We start from the raw sequence: 18,511 nt of genomic DNA on the forward strand, positions 1-18,511 counted from the left end.
GGCACACAAAATGCAGCAAACGTTACCGCGACGTATGAAATGTGACAAAACTTACCTCAGACACCTAAACTGCAGCAAACATTACCTGCGACACATGAAATGTGGCAAACATTACCTCTGACACATGGAATAGAGCAAACCTTACTTCTGACTTAAAATGCTGCAACATGTGGCAAACACTATATCAGACATAATAAATGAATTACACCCTCCTCCCCCCACATACAGACGTTAACACACACTACAAACGTTGAAAACCAGACACACACACTGCAAACACAACACACATACAGCAGACACCACACACACATACATGCACGCACGCACGCGCGCGCGCACACACACACACACACACATAACACACAAACACACAACACACACTGCTCAACATACACACAAACACACACACTGCAGGCACTACACACACACACACATTGCGACACAACACAACAACACAACTCTGTTTGCAATACTTCTTCTTTTCCTTGTAGCTTCCTAGGCTGGGCTGTGGATGGCTGTGCAGGGCAAGTTGGGCATTACAGCATGTGCTGCAGTGGCCAGTGGTACCACAAAAAAACCTCATGGCTGGGCAGGGGATAAAGCTACCAACGCACACCCCCTGCCTTTAAACATGTGCCCCCCACCAGGGTTGGCACTGCAGGCAGCAAATAGCAAGGCTGCCCTGCAATGCCCAGGTTATTCTCGATTGGATAGGGGCGCAGATTTATAGAGGGCTGCCAGACAGAGAAGATGCGGCCACATACTGTAGCTGCAGCAGGGGAGGGCATGGCTATTACCTTCCCCTGTGGCCAGTCTTCCCTGCTCCATGCGCTGGCCACCTAGATGGCAAACAGATGGAAGGCAGCACCGGAAAGCCAAATGTTGGAGCGTGCCAAGGCCCAACCCCAGTACTTCCTGGGGAGCAGCAAGTCCAGACAATGAAAAGGGTCATCACCGCTCAAAATGTATTAAAGCTCTTTATTCAAAGTGCAAAAAAGGCAGCAGGACAGACCGCTGTTTCGGGACTATGCCCTTCTTCAACTGCATTAGCCATTATCCACATATACTGGGAGATATCCCCCTGGCTACATATACTGGGACATATCCCCCTGGCTACATATACTGGGACATATCCCCCTGCCTACATATACTGTGACATATACCCCCTGCCTACATATACTGGGACATATACCCCCTGCCTACATATACTGGGACATATCCCCCTGGCTACATATACTGGGACATATACCCCTGCCTACATATACTGGGACATATACCCCTGCCTACATATACTGGGACATAGTCTCGAAACAGCGGTCTGTCCTGCTGCCTTTTTTGCTCTTTGAATAAAGAGCTTTAATACATTTTGAGCGGTGCCGACCCTTTTCATTGTCTGGTCACCTACATGGCGGCATTTCGTCACCATACCAGTCAAGACCACACAGGTGGGCACTTTGGGGCTATACATTCAGAACACCACATCAAAAGATCCAGACTAGTGCCCCGGATCTACCCCACTAGCGATGCGCCTGCTGCTGCCACTTGCTACACCCCCCCTTCTCAATCCATTAGGCAACAGAGAGCTGCGTGTCTGTATAGGGCTTGGTCACCTAAAAAGGTCATATGCAATGATTTCAGCCAACCAAAGTTGGAAGTGTATACTGCAAAAAAAAAAAAGTCTAGACTAAAAAGTCTAAAAGAGGGCAGTGTACCTACATTAGTGGAGATTTGAAAGAAACAACCAAAGAAATAACATTTCTCAGGTAAACATGCAATGCTGCTGAGTTCACCTCAATGTGCACTAATGCACAGAGGAAATGCTCAGTTCTTGGAACTGTAATTCACATTGCTTCATGCACCGTTAGTATATCTACTCTGGCATCTACGTTTGACACACCGAGAAATACAGAGGCCGAGCGGTGTACAATACCAATTAATAAATATGAAATTAGTTTTCTCCTGTAGAAATTAGAGTACATAGGAAGCTAAGGAGCACAATGGCCACTTAGGGCTTGGACACAAGGCCACATTGCTGAGTTGATTGAATCTCAGTATGTGGTACACAAGTACATCAGACGTCACATAGAGAACACTATCTGATGGGCGAACTTATGAGCTGCACAGCACTGCTGCATACATTTCTGTGTGCAATGCAGCAGTTCAGTGTTGTTGAATGAAGCCAGTGCTGTAATAGTGAGCAACACAGCAGCTCAGTGCCGCAAAGCAGTATGTGCAAACAAGGATCAATTTATTTGGGTGCCATGATCATCTGGCATCTAATGGACACCAAGGTTAATTTTTGAAAATCAGGCGCCCAGCCGGTCATTTAGGCGCGTGATGCGGTTGGAAGCAGATAGGCTACTACATAGTATTAATGGTTATAGATGATCAGTTACGACTATCGGTAAGGCCCTAAAGCTGGCCATACACTGGCCCGATTTGCCGCCGTTTCGACAGCAGATTCGATCACTGGGATCGAATCTGCTGCCAATCGTTTTCCGCTACACGCCGAATTTCGATCCATTTCCCGTCGATCGCTCCGTGCGGAAAATTACCGTCGATCGCCCGCGGGTAGGGAGCGCGTCGCTAGCGGCGTTCGAGTACCCGACGACCGACGCAATAGAGCCGCATACATTACCTACTCCGCCGGCACGACAACCCCCGGTGACCGCTGCTCCCTGTCCGCGATGGTCTCCGGCATGCTTCAGTTCCTCCTGCCCGGCAGGAAGTTTAAACAGTAGAGGGCGCTCTATTGTTTAAACTTCCTGCTGGGCAGGAAGAAGTAAAGCATGCTGGACCTGGAGACCAGAGCGGAGAAGACAGCGGAGACCTGGGGACTGGAGTCGCGCCGGCAGAGCAGGTAATGTATGCGGGCATGCGGGCGGGGGGAGCGGCGGCAGCACCACCATCACCACAACAGATTGTGAACGGTTTCAGGCTGAAATCGGTTCACAATCTGTTTGCAGTAAAGGTAGCCATACGATCCCTCTCTGATCAGATTCGATCAGAGAGGGATCTATCTGTTGGTCGAATCTGATAGAAAATCGACCAGTGTATGGCTACCTTTACAGTGCATGTAGTAAGGTACCCTATCATTTGTATGAAGTGTGTCTCACACAAACACATGGAGTACAAATGAAATCCACAGAGGCTGGAAATTACATTTGGAATTCTAGCGATGTGAGGCAACAGTCAGAGGGGTATCTAGAGGGGTGCCAAGCCTGCTCCTGTGCTGCGCCGCTATGCCTGCTCCTGTGCTGCACTACACTATGCCTGTCCCAGTGCTGTGCCTCCATGCTTGCCCCAGAGCCTCCCCATCACCCAGACCTCAAATCAGATTATTTCTGTTATCTGGGGAACATGGCTACTTAATTTATTAATGTATGGCACACTTGGCTTAGTTTTAAGGTGACCACACACGATACAATAAAATGACCCAATTTTACAGCAATTTGATAAATATGATTGGATCTCCCGAAAAAATGAAAAGCTTTTTTTTCATTCGACTGAAAAATCAGATTGAATTTCCCATTTTTTTTCGATTTTTATCTATCCGGAATGCTGGAAATTTTTGTTCAATTTTTCTAAAGAAAGTGTGTGTTAAGGTGGCCACACCCCATACAATTTTTTTTAAATATCTGTTCAATTTAAGAATTGCAATCAATTTTTCTGGCTGATTGCAACATTTCAAAAATATGACCAATGTACCACACACCTATGTTTAATTTTTCCCCAATTATGATAAAAATGATTGGAAACTCTGACAAAATTGCTAGGGTGTGTGTATTAATAAATTGACAATCTAACACACACCATACAATCTTTAGAAAGATTGAAGAAAAATATCTGGCATTCCGGATCGATAAAAATCGAAGAAAACGGGAAACGTGAATTTTTCAGTTGAATGAAAAAAAGCTTTCGACTGTTTTGGGAAATCCGATCGTTTTTATCAAATTGCCGTAAAATCGGATCATTTTATTGTATCGTGTGTGGCCACCTTTCGATTGTCAATTTATTGATATACACACCCTAGCAATTTTCTCAGAGTTTCCAATCAGTTTTATCATAAGTGGGGAAAAATGGAACATATGCATCTAGTACATTGTAACATTTCAAAAATATAACCAATCATTCAGAAAATGTATTGCAATTCTTGAATTGAACAGATATTTTAAAAATTGTATGGTGTGTGTCTGGCCACCTTTAGAAAAGAGGACAGAGAGGGAATAAGAAGACATATTTCCAAAACAGTAACCATCCCGAGCCAAAAAACACAGACAGCCATAGCACATGTAGGCTTAACGGGTGCTGTTTTTAAAGGGGAAGGGTGCTCTGATGGGGTGGGGCGCAACTTCAGTGTTTGCCATAGGCTCTATATTACCCAGGTACGCCCCTGGCCACACTGCTTCTCAAAGAATTACACATAAATGCACACTAGTCACAACGGTGATGAAACGTCGTTTTAAGAATGATATTAATTAAGTCATACCAATGATCATTGCACCCAGTAGCACTGAGACAAACTGCCCATCACCATCCAACACTCACAGAACAACGGTTGTTAGAAATCAACAATGGTACAAACTGTCTAGAGATAATCTGGCAGAAGGTCTCACATAGGCACACAGTGCGCGCCTCATGCAGGTGAGCGGCATGCTACACAATGCTCTCATCACTTCAGTATTTGAATTGAAAATACAGTGTGTGATGATTAGTGGTGAGGAGGAATTATACTGGACACAGTCTCCCTGTGTTTGCAGCCATTCTATGACATTCCTGATATCCTGTCCCCATTCCATACCACAGAAAAGAAAACTTGCTTCTCGCAACTCCCACCAACCTAAAACAAATCAGTTTTGCTCTGGTATGTAGTGACCTCCTACTTCCCAATAACACACACTGCTGTTATTTCTCTTTCACATTGAGCACATTGCATGTGATAAGATCACAACGTAACATAGCCAAAAAGTTGCATGGTGCGGCAACGTCGCAGTGCAACCACACAGTGAGGCATACAGTACAATGAAATTATGCTTCACTGCCACAGAAAATGCACACGTTATCCAGTTAATGCACAGCATGTGTGTTGCTGCATCGGCACCACCATGCAGCACCGCACTTAATGTGAAGGCCCCATAAGAATAATATTGCATCTCACTGCAGTGCGATGAGATTGTCCGCTGCGACACAATGGCCCTTAGGCCTCACTCACACCTAAAATCAAAAACACAAACGCAAGTGTTTTTGTGCACTTTTCCCCCCTCCCGGCACTCCACTGTGCGCTGCGTTTCTGGTAAAAGCGCTTTTCCAAGCGTTTTCCAGAGCAGTTTTGTAATTCACTCCCTGAAGTCAGTCAGGAAGTGAACTCTTTGACCTGGAAAAGAATACACATGGTACAGGCAGCGCTTTGCTGAGCAGATCGGAAACGAACCGCTCAGCTGTGAACTCTCTCATAGGGAATCATTGCACAAGCGTTTTTAGGGCAATTTTGAAAATCGCCTGCTCTTGAAAAAGGAAAAAACGCCCTTAGTATGAACGGGCCCTTAAACTCATCTCCTGCCTAAACTGTTTTTATTGCTAGTTCTGGGCAGAGTGGGGAAAGGTTACAACTGATGCCTTGTATTAACTGCTGTCTGCGTCGCCACAAAACTACCCCAGCTTCCTGCCTGCTTGACTACCAGGACTTTAGTAGTGTGATCCTGGCACATTGTTGTGACAGGATGTGAGACAGTAATAAATTCCAATTATTAGGCACTGCTGTACGGCATAATGGCCGCATTCTAACGTGGATCATCACACTGCAGTGCAAAAGCAACGCAACATTCACAGCGCGACCGTTGAAGCGTAGGTCTAATGGAGTTCCGCATCTCAATGCACTGCATGTAATGTGTTACTGCAAAACACGCATGTTAAAAGTGACAGTGAAGCATACATTTCATTGACTGTATGCCTCACTGTATGCAGCACAATGGTCGGATAAAGCGTAGTACGAATTTTACGTTCCTGCTTTACATGGAACACAACGCCCCACTCTGAACCCAGCCTGACAGGTTAAAACACTTTCCCACTTTCGGGAAAATAAAGGTTTTACTGCCATCTCTGTCCCCATAGGAGAGACTCTCCCCACCTTCTTAAAGAAAATATGTAAAGTGCTTTCAAATAAGTATAATAACACAAATGGCAATAGAAACCCTAAAAAGCTTCCAACACTTTCCAGATTATCCAAAAATACAGTAAAAGTTTTGACTTTTTTCCCCCTGGCTGTTTATTAGAAATGGATTTCGGTGGGTGTAAAAAGTTAATCCGCTATTAAAATTCACACCTGATGCATTATTGTAAAGCACACAGTCCTACCAACTCTAGACACTGCTGCCATTGATACAACTAAAAGACAAAGACCAGAAAAGAAAACTGTTAAAAAACAGTTAACAACCACAGCTATATAGATCTGTCCAGGCCGTAGAAAGAACTAAAATATTATAGCAGTATCAGGGCATGCATTACAACGCTGATACATTTCCAGGCAATAAACTTAACAAAAAGCACATAAATTCCGAAACAATCAAAAAAGAGATTTTTTATTAGCTATCTATAAAAAAAATATAAAGAAGTTACAACAGGAAAAAGTCCTATAGTAGAGAGCAGCATTTACCATTTATTTTAGCCTGATAGCAGTGAACTGAAGGCCGAACCATATGAATTAATTTAAGAGGGAGAAAATAGAAATAAAAATAAATAAAGGAATGTAAAGCTTAAACAATTAAACTTAAGTATTTTTTAAAATTACATCTATTAATTTGAATTTATTTATTTATTTTTATCACTATAACTTCAACTGCACCACACAGAACCGGAAAAAAACAACTGCACATATACAGGCCAATAAAACAACAACAACAAAAAAACAACAACAAATACACCATAACAATTCAGCTGCAAGTGCATTGTAACAGATAATACTTAATTGCTGTTTCTACTACCACTAGCAACAATGTCAGCCACAATAGTCATTAAATGCCTCAAAGTTAACTCCAAGAAAGTGGAGACAAAATGAAAATGATAAATAAAGAAGGTTTAACAAAGTGAGAAGTTCTGAGTTTTTCCTATAGGTCCACAGAACATAGATCATCTGTACTGTAGCACACCCATCTATATGTTACAACACTTCACTTTTTCTCCTGTCCTGGCTGAGTTTTTTGCTAGGTGATATTTTTTTTAAAAGTTCTGAAAATGTATTTTAAAATACAAGATGAAGCATTATCTCATAGGAGAAAACTCAGAAGGAAAAGATAATTGCATATGGGCCCCAGGACTTGTTATGTACTTCAGACCAGGACATGACACAGCAATTTCTTTCATGGGCTACAAAGTACATTTTCAGCTGAAATACTGCATAGACCGCTCCAATCATGCCAGATCATCACGATAAATTCTATTCGGATCTAACATATTTCATAAACAGCTCCTCTTAATGGCTGAGTCTTCCTACAAGGCAATAAGAGTGGAACATCTCGTCTGAGTAGTTTGGGACCCCCCCTCCTACAACCATAAAGCATAATCTAAGGTGATCATTTAACTGATATCTTATAAACTCGCCTATATGACTTCCTAGCAGCAGCCGAGCAGTTATTACTGGTACAGCATTTAGCAGAAAACTTGCTGGGCTGTAGGTAGAAATAATGTAATGTGCGTTTCAGGGCGATAAATCAAGTCTTTTTCTCAAGGCGTCTGTCTGAAATATGCGATGTCTCCTGTCTTGTGGCTGCAGGAAATGCAGCTTGTGGAAAACTTACTGGAAATGAATATTACTCTCAAGCAGTAAAGACCATGTGGACTGTGCAAGTATGTATTCTGGGAACCTTCAATCAATGGAAGCAAACAACTGTGCATTGTCTGTCTGCCCCATTCACCAGCAACCAGCCATCATTGTGGCAGCACAGCTGAGTCACACACTTCCTATGCAGGAAAATCACAGTATGCACCAGTGTATATATATATATATATATATATATATATATATATATATATATATATATATATATATATATATATATATATATATATATATATATATATATATATAAATGCAGCTACACGGTGGAAACCATAACATTTAACATGTCTATCCACAAAAACATAGGGATGTATATCTATAAAATGACAAATAGCAGGCAATTAGTACTGGGCTGGCAACGAGTAAGGAAGGGCTGGGGTCAGGCTGGCTGGATCGGGTGTGGGGCTGTCGTGCATTACACAGCCGGACCTGGTGAATCACAGCTACCTGTATACAGCAATCTGTCACCTCTCTTCACCTATAGCGAGGCGCTGTACAGAACTATGTATTAATTACACACTGTTCTACGTAACCCAGAAAAAGATACACTTATATGATGCATAGCCTGACAGCACCTCCTCCGTAATGACAGTAGTAGTTAGAAATGACATGAAGATCCATATACACGTATATAATTCAACCACAATAAAAACACACACATCCGCTGTAGACCAGCTAAGTCACCACTGATTAATATAGAGGGGGGGGGGGGGGGGGGGGGGGTGTTGTGTGTGTGTGGTGTGTGGTGTGTGTGTGTGTGTTTTGTAATGTGTGTGTGTTTTGTAATGTGTGTGTGTGTGTGTGTGTGTGTGTGTGTGTGTGTGTGTGTGTGTGTGTGTGTGTGTGTGTTTTGTAATATGTGTGTGTGTGGTTGTGTGTGTGTGTGTGTTAAAAGGCATACTACTGTACCATTTTCACAAACAAAACATAACAATGGACGGTGGGCATACTACTCTGTGGTGTGTGTGTGTGTGTGTGTGTGTGTGTGTGTGTGTGTGTGTGTGTGTGTGTGTGTGTGTGTGTGTGTGTGTGTGTGTGTGTGTGTGTGTGTGTGTGTGTGTGTGTGTGTGTGTGTGTGTGTGTGTGTGTGTGTGTGTGTGTGTGTGTGTGTGTGTGTGTGTGTGTGTGTGTGTGTGTGTGTGTGTGTGTGTGTGTGTGTGTGTGCGAGTGTCTGCCTGATATGGTTAGTGTGAGGGTAAAATGCCTACTGCCAGGACGTCTACACAGGGCAACATAGTGATCAACACCTGGGCAAACAATATGTGCATGCATGTGCATATACTGTGTGTGTCTGCCTGCTTCTAATCTTTAGGGAGAATCTGGGTAAAATGCACACTGCTATGACGTTCAGAGAAGCAAAATGTAGCAAAGAGAGAGAGAGAGAGAGAGAGAGAGAGAGAGAGAGAGGAGAGGGGGGGGGGGGGGGGGGGGGGAGAGAGAGAGAGAGAGAGAGAGAGAGAGGTGTGTGTGTGTTATTATTAGAGCTTAGGGTGGATGCTTGCTATCATAACATTTGCAAAAACAAAACCTAGCAAAGCAATGCTATCCATACATTACTCTGTATGTATGTATGTGTGTATGTATACAGAATATGTGTTTGTCTGCCTAACATGAATGCACTAAAATGACATTGACTCTCTCTCTCTCTCTCTCTCTATATATATATATATATATAGCGTAGTGTATGCACAGTATATATATAGTATATATATATATATATATATATATATTCTACTGTCTAGTGTGTGTGTGTGTGTGTGTGTGTGTGTGTGTGTGTGTGTGTGTGTGTGTGTGTGTGTGTGTGTGTGTGTGTGTGTGTGTTTTATACTTAAGTGAGACGTTGAACAATATAAAAGCATAGAGGAAGAAGCTGTGTGTACATTGCTCCCCTAAACATTCGTGTATACGCCTATGAGCAATTTTGGGATAATACTTTTCCACAAATACTGTAATATCCATAAACTGGAGGCCACAGCCCATACTATACTTCAAGCCAGGTGATATTTATTTAAAGAAATGATTTTTTCTTCCAATACAGATAATATTCAGACACCACAATATTATACATTATACACGACAAAAATAATAAAAAGTAGATCTATACAGCATACCTTGTCCATTTCCTGTATTCCTGGACACATGTAGCAGTGCTTAAGACTGGCATTGAGTATATCCCATACCATAAAAGAAGAAAACAAAACAAAACAAAACAAAAACAAAAACAAAAAAAAAAAGAAAGGAAAAAAAAAAAAAAAAAAGAACAACGTGAACCTTTTAGTTACAGTAAATATTCTAGGATATAACGTCCAATCAATGTGACTGAAACAAAAATTCATACTTCCCCAAATAATGCATATATGTAGGTAACTTCTGCACCGTGTGTCAGTCAGTTCTGAATAGCTCATAATAACACTGATGGTTTCGAAACAGGTCAATAGGGAATAAAAAAAATGGCCTTATTTCAGGTACCCCTCTCTCTGCACAGAGGCATATCAGCAATTTTTAACACATCTGTGGTCACAGCATGTAATATACTATTAATAAGATATCTGTATGCACGAGAAGTCTTGCTTATGAGCAGAATGTAGAGAGGTTCTGTCAAGCTTTAACCCTTCAAGTACCAAAGAGAAGGTGTCATTGTCGCTAGAGCTCTCTTCAGCACTCAGTAGTTTTATAGTGATAAATCTCTTTTTTTTTCCTTTTCCACTTATGAACATATATGTGCGCAGATCTGTTATTTTCTGTGTGGTTTACAAGATATTCAAGCATACTAAACAACAACAACAAAAGAAAAAACTTGTGTTACATATGCACCTTAGAACGTATGTACATGTTATATTATTAAGAACAATTCATTAAGACTCTAGAAAATGGAAGAAACAAGCAAATGTCTGATGCCTTCAGGAGGCGACCAATCACAGTGACAGAACTACGTCCCGGGAAGGTATATTTAAGCGCTGATTGTTTTAAATAGATTTATATATATTTATAATATATATATATATATATATGTATATGTCACGTATGGATGGACGGACAGACCCCTTAGGAAGGTCAGGCTCCTGGATGTGATTCACAGTCTGGTGAATGGAGGGAGGTGGGCATGGTGGTGAGTGCTGGGACCTGTGGTAGCTTCTGTCACTTTGCATTCCATTCCTATATATTAAATAATCCATAGTTCACTTGGAGAAATGTCTTATATGTGGGAATGAGATAAATATTGGTTGGGGGGACGGGGGCTCCGGGGCTCCCCCTGGTGTCAGGTATTGTGAAGGTGAGAGGTTTTGCATTTGGTGACGACTTTTTTCTCTTTGACTCTTCGGTTCTGGAACCATATTGTGACCTGGCGCTCGGACAGGCTGGTGGCCGTGGAGATCCTCCGTCTCTTCTCTTTGGTTATGAATTTGCTGGCGGCGTATTCCTTCTCTAGTTCCTTCAGCTGGATTTTGGTGTAAGGGACCCTCTTTTTCCTGCCCCTGCGGTAGCTGCTAACCTCAGGCTGTAGGGGGACCACATCTGCAGTAGAGAGTAAGAAGGACAAACAGCACACAGTTACACGGCAGCCCACAGCCTGACATCACAGCATAACATGGACTTCCCCACCAAAGCCTCCTTCCCTTCATCACTCTAGATTGTAAGCTCGCAAGGGCAGAGACCTCCTCCTACTGTTTCCTATTCTGATGCAATTTATCATATAAACATGCACCAGTATTGGCGATATCTCAAACCACTCATCAACCTCGTCTGTATTTGTATTGCTGCACGTCCTGATTGTACGGTATTTTTAACCTGTCATACATCTATGACCTCCACTGCTCGTTCTGTACTATGTACAGCGCTACTGAAGATGTTGGCGCTATATAAATGAAAAACTATTATTAATAATAAGAATATTATCCATCTCTGGCATCCCTGGTCTCGGGTCTTCACCGGTCTGATAGCGCTCACAATAAATCCCACCCTGACATCTTTAGATGGGAACATTAGTTAAACACTTATACACGTAAAACGGCTGCTGGATTTATCAGCTATATTAAGTTCATGCACAAATCAAGCATATTTCAATGCATCGGGGTTTAAGGAGCACAGGAAGAAAAAATATCCCCATGGCGACCAACATAAGGACTCCAATTGACAGACTGTTGCCATGGACAGCATTGCTGCAGGTGTTCTGCCATACAGTGACTATAGGGTACCAGTAGCATCTGGGCTGCTGAGGCAGAGGCAGGGGGCAGACTGAGGACTTGTGAAAAGGCATTAGTAGTTTCACACTTCACCAATCAGACATGATCACTTGTTAGATGTGGACAGAGAATGTGCTATAGACAGGCTGACAATGAGCCCTGATATCTGAATACACAGGCTGCATGGCTGCTACCGTTCATAACCATCACCCTGTCTCATGATATATCCATTCCCCACCACAGGGGAAATCAAGGATAGCCTTTTCTATGACATTCTATACTACCATTTATTACAACTATAGAAAACGTAGAATTTGCAGAATAAAATGGCAGAGCCTGACAGCTGAGGCAGACTGTCTGATTAGATGGTAGCTTTCTCACATCTCCAACACATACAACATAATATAACCCATATACTATATAATATAAGCAGTATGCAATACAATATAACCAGTATACATTATACCATAAACAGTATAATGCACTATAATATGCAATATAATGCACACATGCAACACAAAGTAGATGTACAGACAGACTGACAAAAAATAATACCTATGCAGCCCTTTATGACAGGCGATAGCTATTAGACAGAACATGATAGATAGATAGATAGATAGATAGATAGATAGATAGATAGATAGATAATTAACCTAGCCACCATTCTGCCCAAATTCGAACACGTTTATTTAGTTTTTAAAAAGAGAGTAATGATGCACTATATATATATATATATATATATATATATATATATATATATATATATATATATATATATATATATTCCCTCTCGTTTTTATGTACATTGTACATGCAATATACATTATATGGCTGCAAGGAAATATACAGTTTAGTGTCATTTGAGGTATTGTACTCAAGATTGTAGAATTTATAGTATAGGGAAATAATGTATAATATAGGGACACAAATATCTATCCATCCATCCATCCATCCATCCATCTATCTATCTATCACGTCTAGTTAGATAGAAAAACGAATGGATATGAATAGGTAAATAGAATTAATTCATCTATACATCTCATCCCATTTATATATTTCGTGCACACACATCTACTGTACAGAAATGTAACTAAATGTCTGCACACACTCACACTCGATAGCCACTAAATTAATCAATAAAATGAAGAGATAGATAGATAGATAGATGGATAGATAGATAGATAGATAGATAGATAGATAGATAGATAGATAGATAGATAGATAGATAGATAGATAGATAGATAGTAGATGGTCACTGGTGATGTTGGAACTGTTTGCCAGTGAGCAGGATGAGCAATGTTTAGGTGTCTCCTGCACACTACACGGCTGCTTCCTACACTGCCATATACTTCCTGGTTAGTAAAGCACACGCTATATGGCACACTAATGGCAGCACATGTGTGCACTGCATAGGCTCTATAGGGGCTAGCCGGCGACAGCCAGCCAGCTTCACATCAATGAATGATTCATGTGTCCATCTGAACTAATGAAAGTGACGGTTCTTCTGTTTCTATTATTTAACACATATATAACACAGACACATTGTTGCCACTCGCATCCACCATAAAATACAATAGAGCAGCCAGAATTCACTGCCTGCTGCTATATTTCTCCCAGGCAGGGGACACGGTTTGCAATGAGACTGAATAATGTGTCAGTTGACACCTACATATATAATTGCAGAGAGAGAAAGAGAGAGAGAGAGAGAGATTCCAGCAGCCAGCTCTGCTGCTACATGTTCCGGGAGATCACAGCACTATAGCCAGGGATCAGCAAACCCAACCTGACTGTCATCACCAGAATGGCTCTACTAGGCAGACAAAGACATTATTAATACCTAAAATATGTTGTGCTGCTACAGGAGACAGCCTGCCTGTAGCTGCAATGAGACAGCCTCCTGCTGCACTGGCCCAAATATACTGTAACCAGGGGAACCTATAAGAAATGAATGGAACTATTTCCAGACTTTCACACATTAGGAGAAAGAGAGAAAACTCCACATTCTACTGGGAGAAGATGAATCCACAGTGACAATCGCTGCACACTATGTCTCAGCATGCCACAGACTGAGAGAGGTGCATACATGAACTGTAAACCTAAAAAAAATGTCCATTGAGTGTTTATCCATTGTACCCCTACCCCACCCCCTTCCATGCCCCCCATTACCCCCCCTACTGTATGAATCTTGGTTATGTTAATAAAGCTGTTTTGATTTGATTTGACAGCATATCTATCCAACAACAGCTACAATGGTTGGCAGTAAAAAAAAGTGTCTCCCCCATATCGGTGGTAGGAAGGAGTTTTACCTGGGAAAGGTGCTTTCCATAGATGGCTGGACTGGCTCTGGTCCTTAGAGCAGTAGACCTGGCTGTCCCATCCGTTGGGCAGCCAGTGCTGGTAGCCCTCCATAGAGATGAGGGCATCATGCCTAGGCTCCGGGTGGCTACTGATCCCTGGCACCACTGACATGTCCAAGTAGCCAGGCACTGCCTGGTAAGAGCTGGCAAAACTGGGGTAAAATGCAAATTCTTTGGCCCTGGATGAGAAATCCTCGCTGCTGGGTAAGGGGTTGCTGGGCTCGGGGTATTTGTCATTAGGGTGGTAGGAACACGGTTTCTGGTGCAAATTGACGTTGTGGGACTGGGACAACCTGCAGCCGTAGTAGCTGCTGCCGAACGGGTAGGCATAGCCCAGGGAGGCGTTGGAAGAGGAGGTGGGTGCCCCCGGGCACTGCCTGCTGGCCTCCGGAGAGGTGATATCCGTATACACAGGTCCTTGGTGGCTGCCGATGCTGCTAGAATGGCGCCCCAGCGCTGGGTGAGAAATAAAATCCCTGCAGTGAGTGCTCGCACAGTTCCCACTCAGTCCCTCCATGTCTGGGCTTTTCTTGGGATTCTTTTCATTCGGGCTTGTTTCATACACGTACATCAAGGTGTCCGCCCAGTGAGGATGCAGGATCAGGGAAGTCGTCATAGCATGGTCTGGCCGTGCTTTTAAAAAGTCAGCTTCCCAAAAGCGAGTCACTATTCGCCTTCAACATGATTGTCTCGCGGGCGGGCGCGCATGCGCGGTGCGCAAGCCGGGGCAGGTCTACGGCTCGGGCTGCTTCATTAAGAAATCTGCCTGTCACACGTGACCCCCACCAAGCTTCCCATAGACAACAATGGAACCCGAGCTGAGAGTGACACGTGACCCCTCCCCACCAGCCCAGCCTGGCTCCAGCAGCAGCAGCACGCTGGAGAGACAGACTGGACGATCTCCCGGAGAAGAGACCCCCACAGCCCATCAAAAAAGGGTGACACCCACTGATGGCCACCAAGAAACATGCGCCCAGCAGACAGAAATGTGCAACAGCAAGGGCTCCATGGGTAATTTATTATCATCCTATCTGGGCAAGATGCGTGATCAGTAATGCTGGTGGGGCAGGAAAAGTCGTTTAGATTGATAAGTGACAAAAATGACCAACTTGTTATGTAAGGCTGAACTTCTATGGCATCGCATGTAAACTTTCTGCAGAACATTAAATATATGAATATGCTATACAAATCGTCGTGTATCGTCATGTAATGTGTGCAGCAGTGACAAACACGGGGAGACGTCCATGCAAAGGCAATTATTTCTACAAATGACATAAGTATGTACGTTGTGTTGTGTGTGTATATTGTGTGTTTGTGTCTTGGATGTCTTGTACATATTTCCACTTGGCCATATTGGAAAAGCATATTTTTCAATAAAAAACAATACAATCATGCGGCAGATTATATATATATATATATATATATATATATATATATATATATATATATATATATATATATATATATATATATATATATATATATATATATGTTTAAAGGTGTATATTATGGAACTCTATGATTCTTCCGTTGCTTATGTTGCCAGTTAAAATAAACATGCTCTGAACAAGAAGGAGAATGTAGGGGCATCAGACGTGTGCTACGTTTGTGTGTGTTTTGGATGTGTCTCTATGTTTATCCAGAGATAAATATTGTTTATATTAGTGAGGGACAGATTATACATTTTAACTTATACATGTTATATGAGATATATTCCAACATACATATATACTAGAATGAGGTACAGTATTACGGTTGTAACATATTTACACATTTAACAGAGAGAGAGAGAAATATGATAAATTCTACCCTATACCTATTATATGAGAAAGAGAGACGATATATTCTACGAGAAGGAGGTATGTTGGGTTCTAACATGCCTACATACATACATACATACATACATACATACATACATACATACATACCTACCTACCTACCTACCTACCTACCTACCTACCTACCTACCTACCTACCTACCTACCTACCTACCTACCTACCTACCTACATACATACATACATACATACATACCTACCTACCTACCTACCTACCTACCTACCTACCTACCTACCTACCTACCTACCTACCTACCTACCTACATACATACATACATACATACATACATACATACATACATACATACATACCTACCTACCTACCTACCTACCTACCTACCTACCTACATACATACATACATACATACATACATACATACATATTAAATAAGAGAGATTATAGATTTCTAACATATACATGTTTTTTGAGAGAGACATGAGATGTCCTAACATAAATATATATTATAGGAGAAGGAGTTAGTGGGTTCTAACTTAGTAGTGGGTTCTAAACATACAATTTATAAGATATATATATATATATTAGATTTTATATACTAATATACACATATGATATGAGAGAGACAGGATGTATTCTAACCTACACGCATACTGCGTGAGAAGGATGTATTGTGGGTTCATACATATGTTTTATGAGATATATTATACATTTTAACATATGTACATATTAAATAAGTAGGATGTATGGTGGGTTCTAGCATACATACATATAACATAAAATAGATTATAAATTCTAATAGATAGATAGTATCCTAACATACATAGATGTATATAAATGAGGAGATGCTGTAGCGTCTAACACACATAAGTAGTAAATAAGAAATAGATGACATATTCTAACACATATACGTTATTCAAGAAAGACGAGAGACACCAGCATACCTAATATTATTATAGACGGTCAATGAGATGCTTATAATTTTGTGTTGATGCAAAGTTTATGCAAGTGCTTGAGGTCTAGAACTAGACATTGGTCCATTTCTAAACTGCGTACCTTGGCATAAAATTCGCACAAAATATGCATCCATTTGGAATTATTATTATGATTTCATTAAACACCCCAACAACCTATTCCCAGTCTACACAGATGCTCGGCGCATGAGGCAGAATATGAGGAATGGGGTATAATACACAGCTATGATTTGTACTTATTACAGGTCGGTTAATAAACTCACAACAAGCCTACAGCCCAGAATCCCAGATGAATGCTACTGAGCCTGGCATGGGAAGAGCGAAGTGTCTAGTAGTTGTGCCCTGTGAATGAGAGTCTGTTGATGCCCTGGCTGCTATGGTACTCTGTGAGGTGCCATGGAAGATATGTCTGCACCATCTCACTCTTGTGTAGACATCAGGGTGGCATTTCACTATTTATTCCAGTATTTACCAAAAGCCCAGATCTTCCAGAATTGGACCATTTTTGACCTGGAGCGCTGGACTTGCTTTATATCAATAATTATAAATACGTACAACCCCCAGATCAGCCAGTATATGGGCTTTAGCTGTGAGTTTGGAAGAATGTGGTGATCTTCACCAGTGTCCAGGAGACATTTTATGACATCTGTCCTGTAAAATGCTCCACAAAGTGCCCCCACAGCGGAGCGCCCATTGAGCATCTCTGTGCTGGGAGCAGGAAAATAGCCCGGTCCTTTTCTTCCACATTGTGACGGTAAATCACATGGCTCGGGAGCGATAGTAAACTTTTTCATTGTCCACTGACCCACCAACAAGGTCCTGGGGATTGACATCTATTTGAAATGCGGAGGAGCCTCAGAAAGCCCTCGGCTGCCGGCCTTTGTCATGGACATTCCAGATTTTTTACTGTTCGGCCTCAAAAAATGTGTGGAAGGCCAAGGTCAAGGTAGAGATGCCAGACAAACGGGGGCTTAATGAGCGTCTAGACAAACAGGCATGGCTCTCAGCATCAAGGGTTTAGAGAGCCACCTTAAACTGCGCACCTCTTCCTCTGGATTAGGGAGGTTTAACCACGAGAGCAGTTTAATCCTTCAATCGAGGAAGGATCTGCGAGTGACATTTTCCAAAGAGGATGAAGCTATTGTGCTGTGGGTTAAAAGGAACACTTGCTAAACACAAAGCTACCCTCTCCCAGGAAGCACAGAGAGCCCATGGCTTTCAGCCACACGTTTACCACATCTAGCTTTTTTGCTGTTGTTTTGCTTTAAAATGATGCGAGCATGTGCCTCAGTCAATGCACAGAGCCTTCAGGACCACATACACACAAACAAAATCTTGGGTACTCCATTTCTATTAAAGCAAACCTGCTC

The 18,511-nt window shown here is 42.0% G+C and overlaps 1 protein-coding gene across 1 annotated transcript; it reads right to left on the bottom strand.

The window, feature by feature from the left end:
* Window positions 1-10,759: 10,759 nt before the first annotated feature.
* HOXC13 (homeobox C13) lies at window positions 10,760-15,053 on the bottom strand. Its single transcript, XM_068265085.1, has 2 exons — window positions 14,325-15,053; window positions 10,760-11,350 (listed from the first exon to the last, which is right to left on the bottom strand). The coding sequence occupies exons 1-2, from the start codon at window positions 14,989-14,991 to the stop codon at window positions 11,094-11,096; spliced, it is 924 nt and encodes a 307-aa protein (XP_068121186.1). The 5' UTR covers window positions 14,992-15,053; the 3' UTR covers window positions 10,760-11,093.
* Window positions 15,054-18,511: the final 3,458 nt, after the last annotated feature.

This window comes from Hyperolius riggenbachi, chromosome 2 (genome assembly GCF_040937935.1).
Source record: "Hyperolius riggenbachi isolate aHypRig1 chromosome 2, aHypRig1.pri, whole genome shotgun sequence".
In the NCBI taxonomy this organism is placed as follows: Eukaryota; Metazoa; Chordata; class Amphibia; order Anura; family Hyperoliidae; genus Hyperolius; species Hyperolius riggenbachi.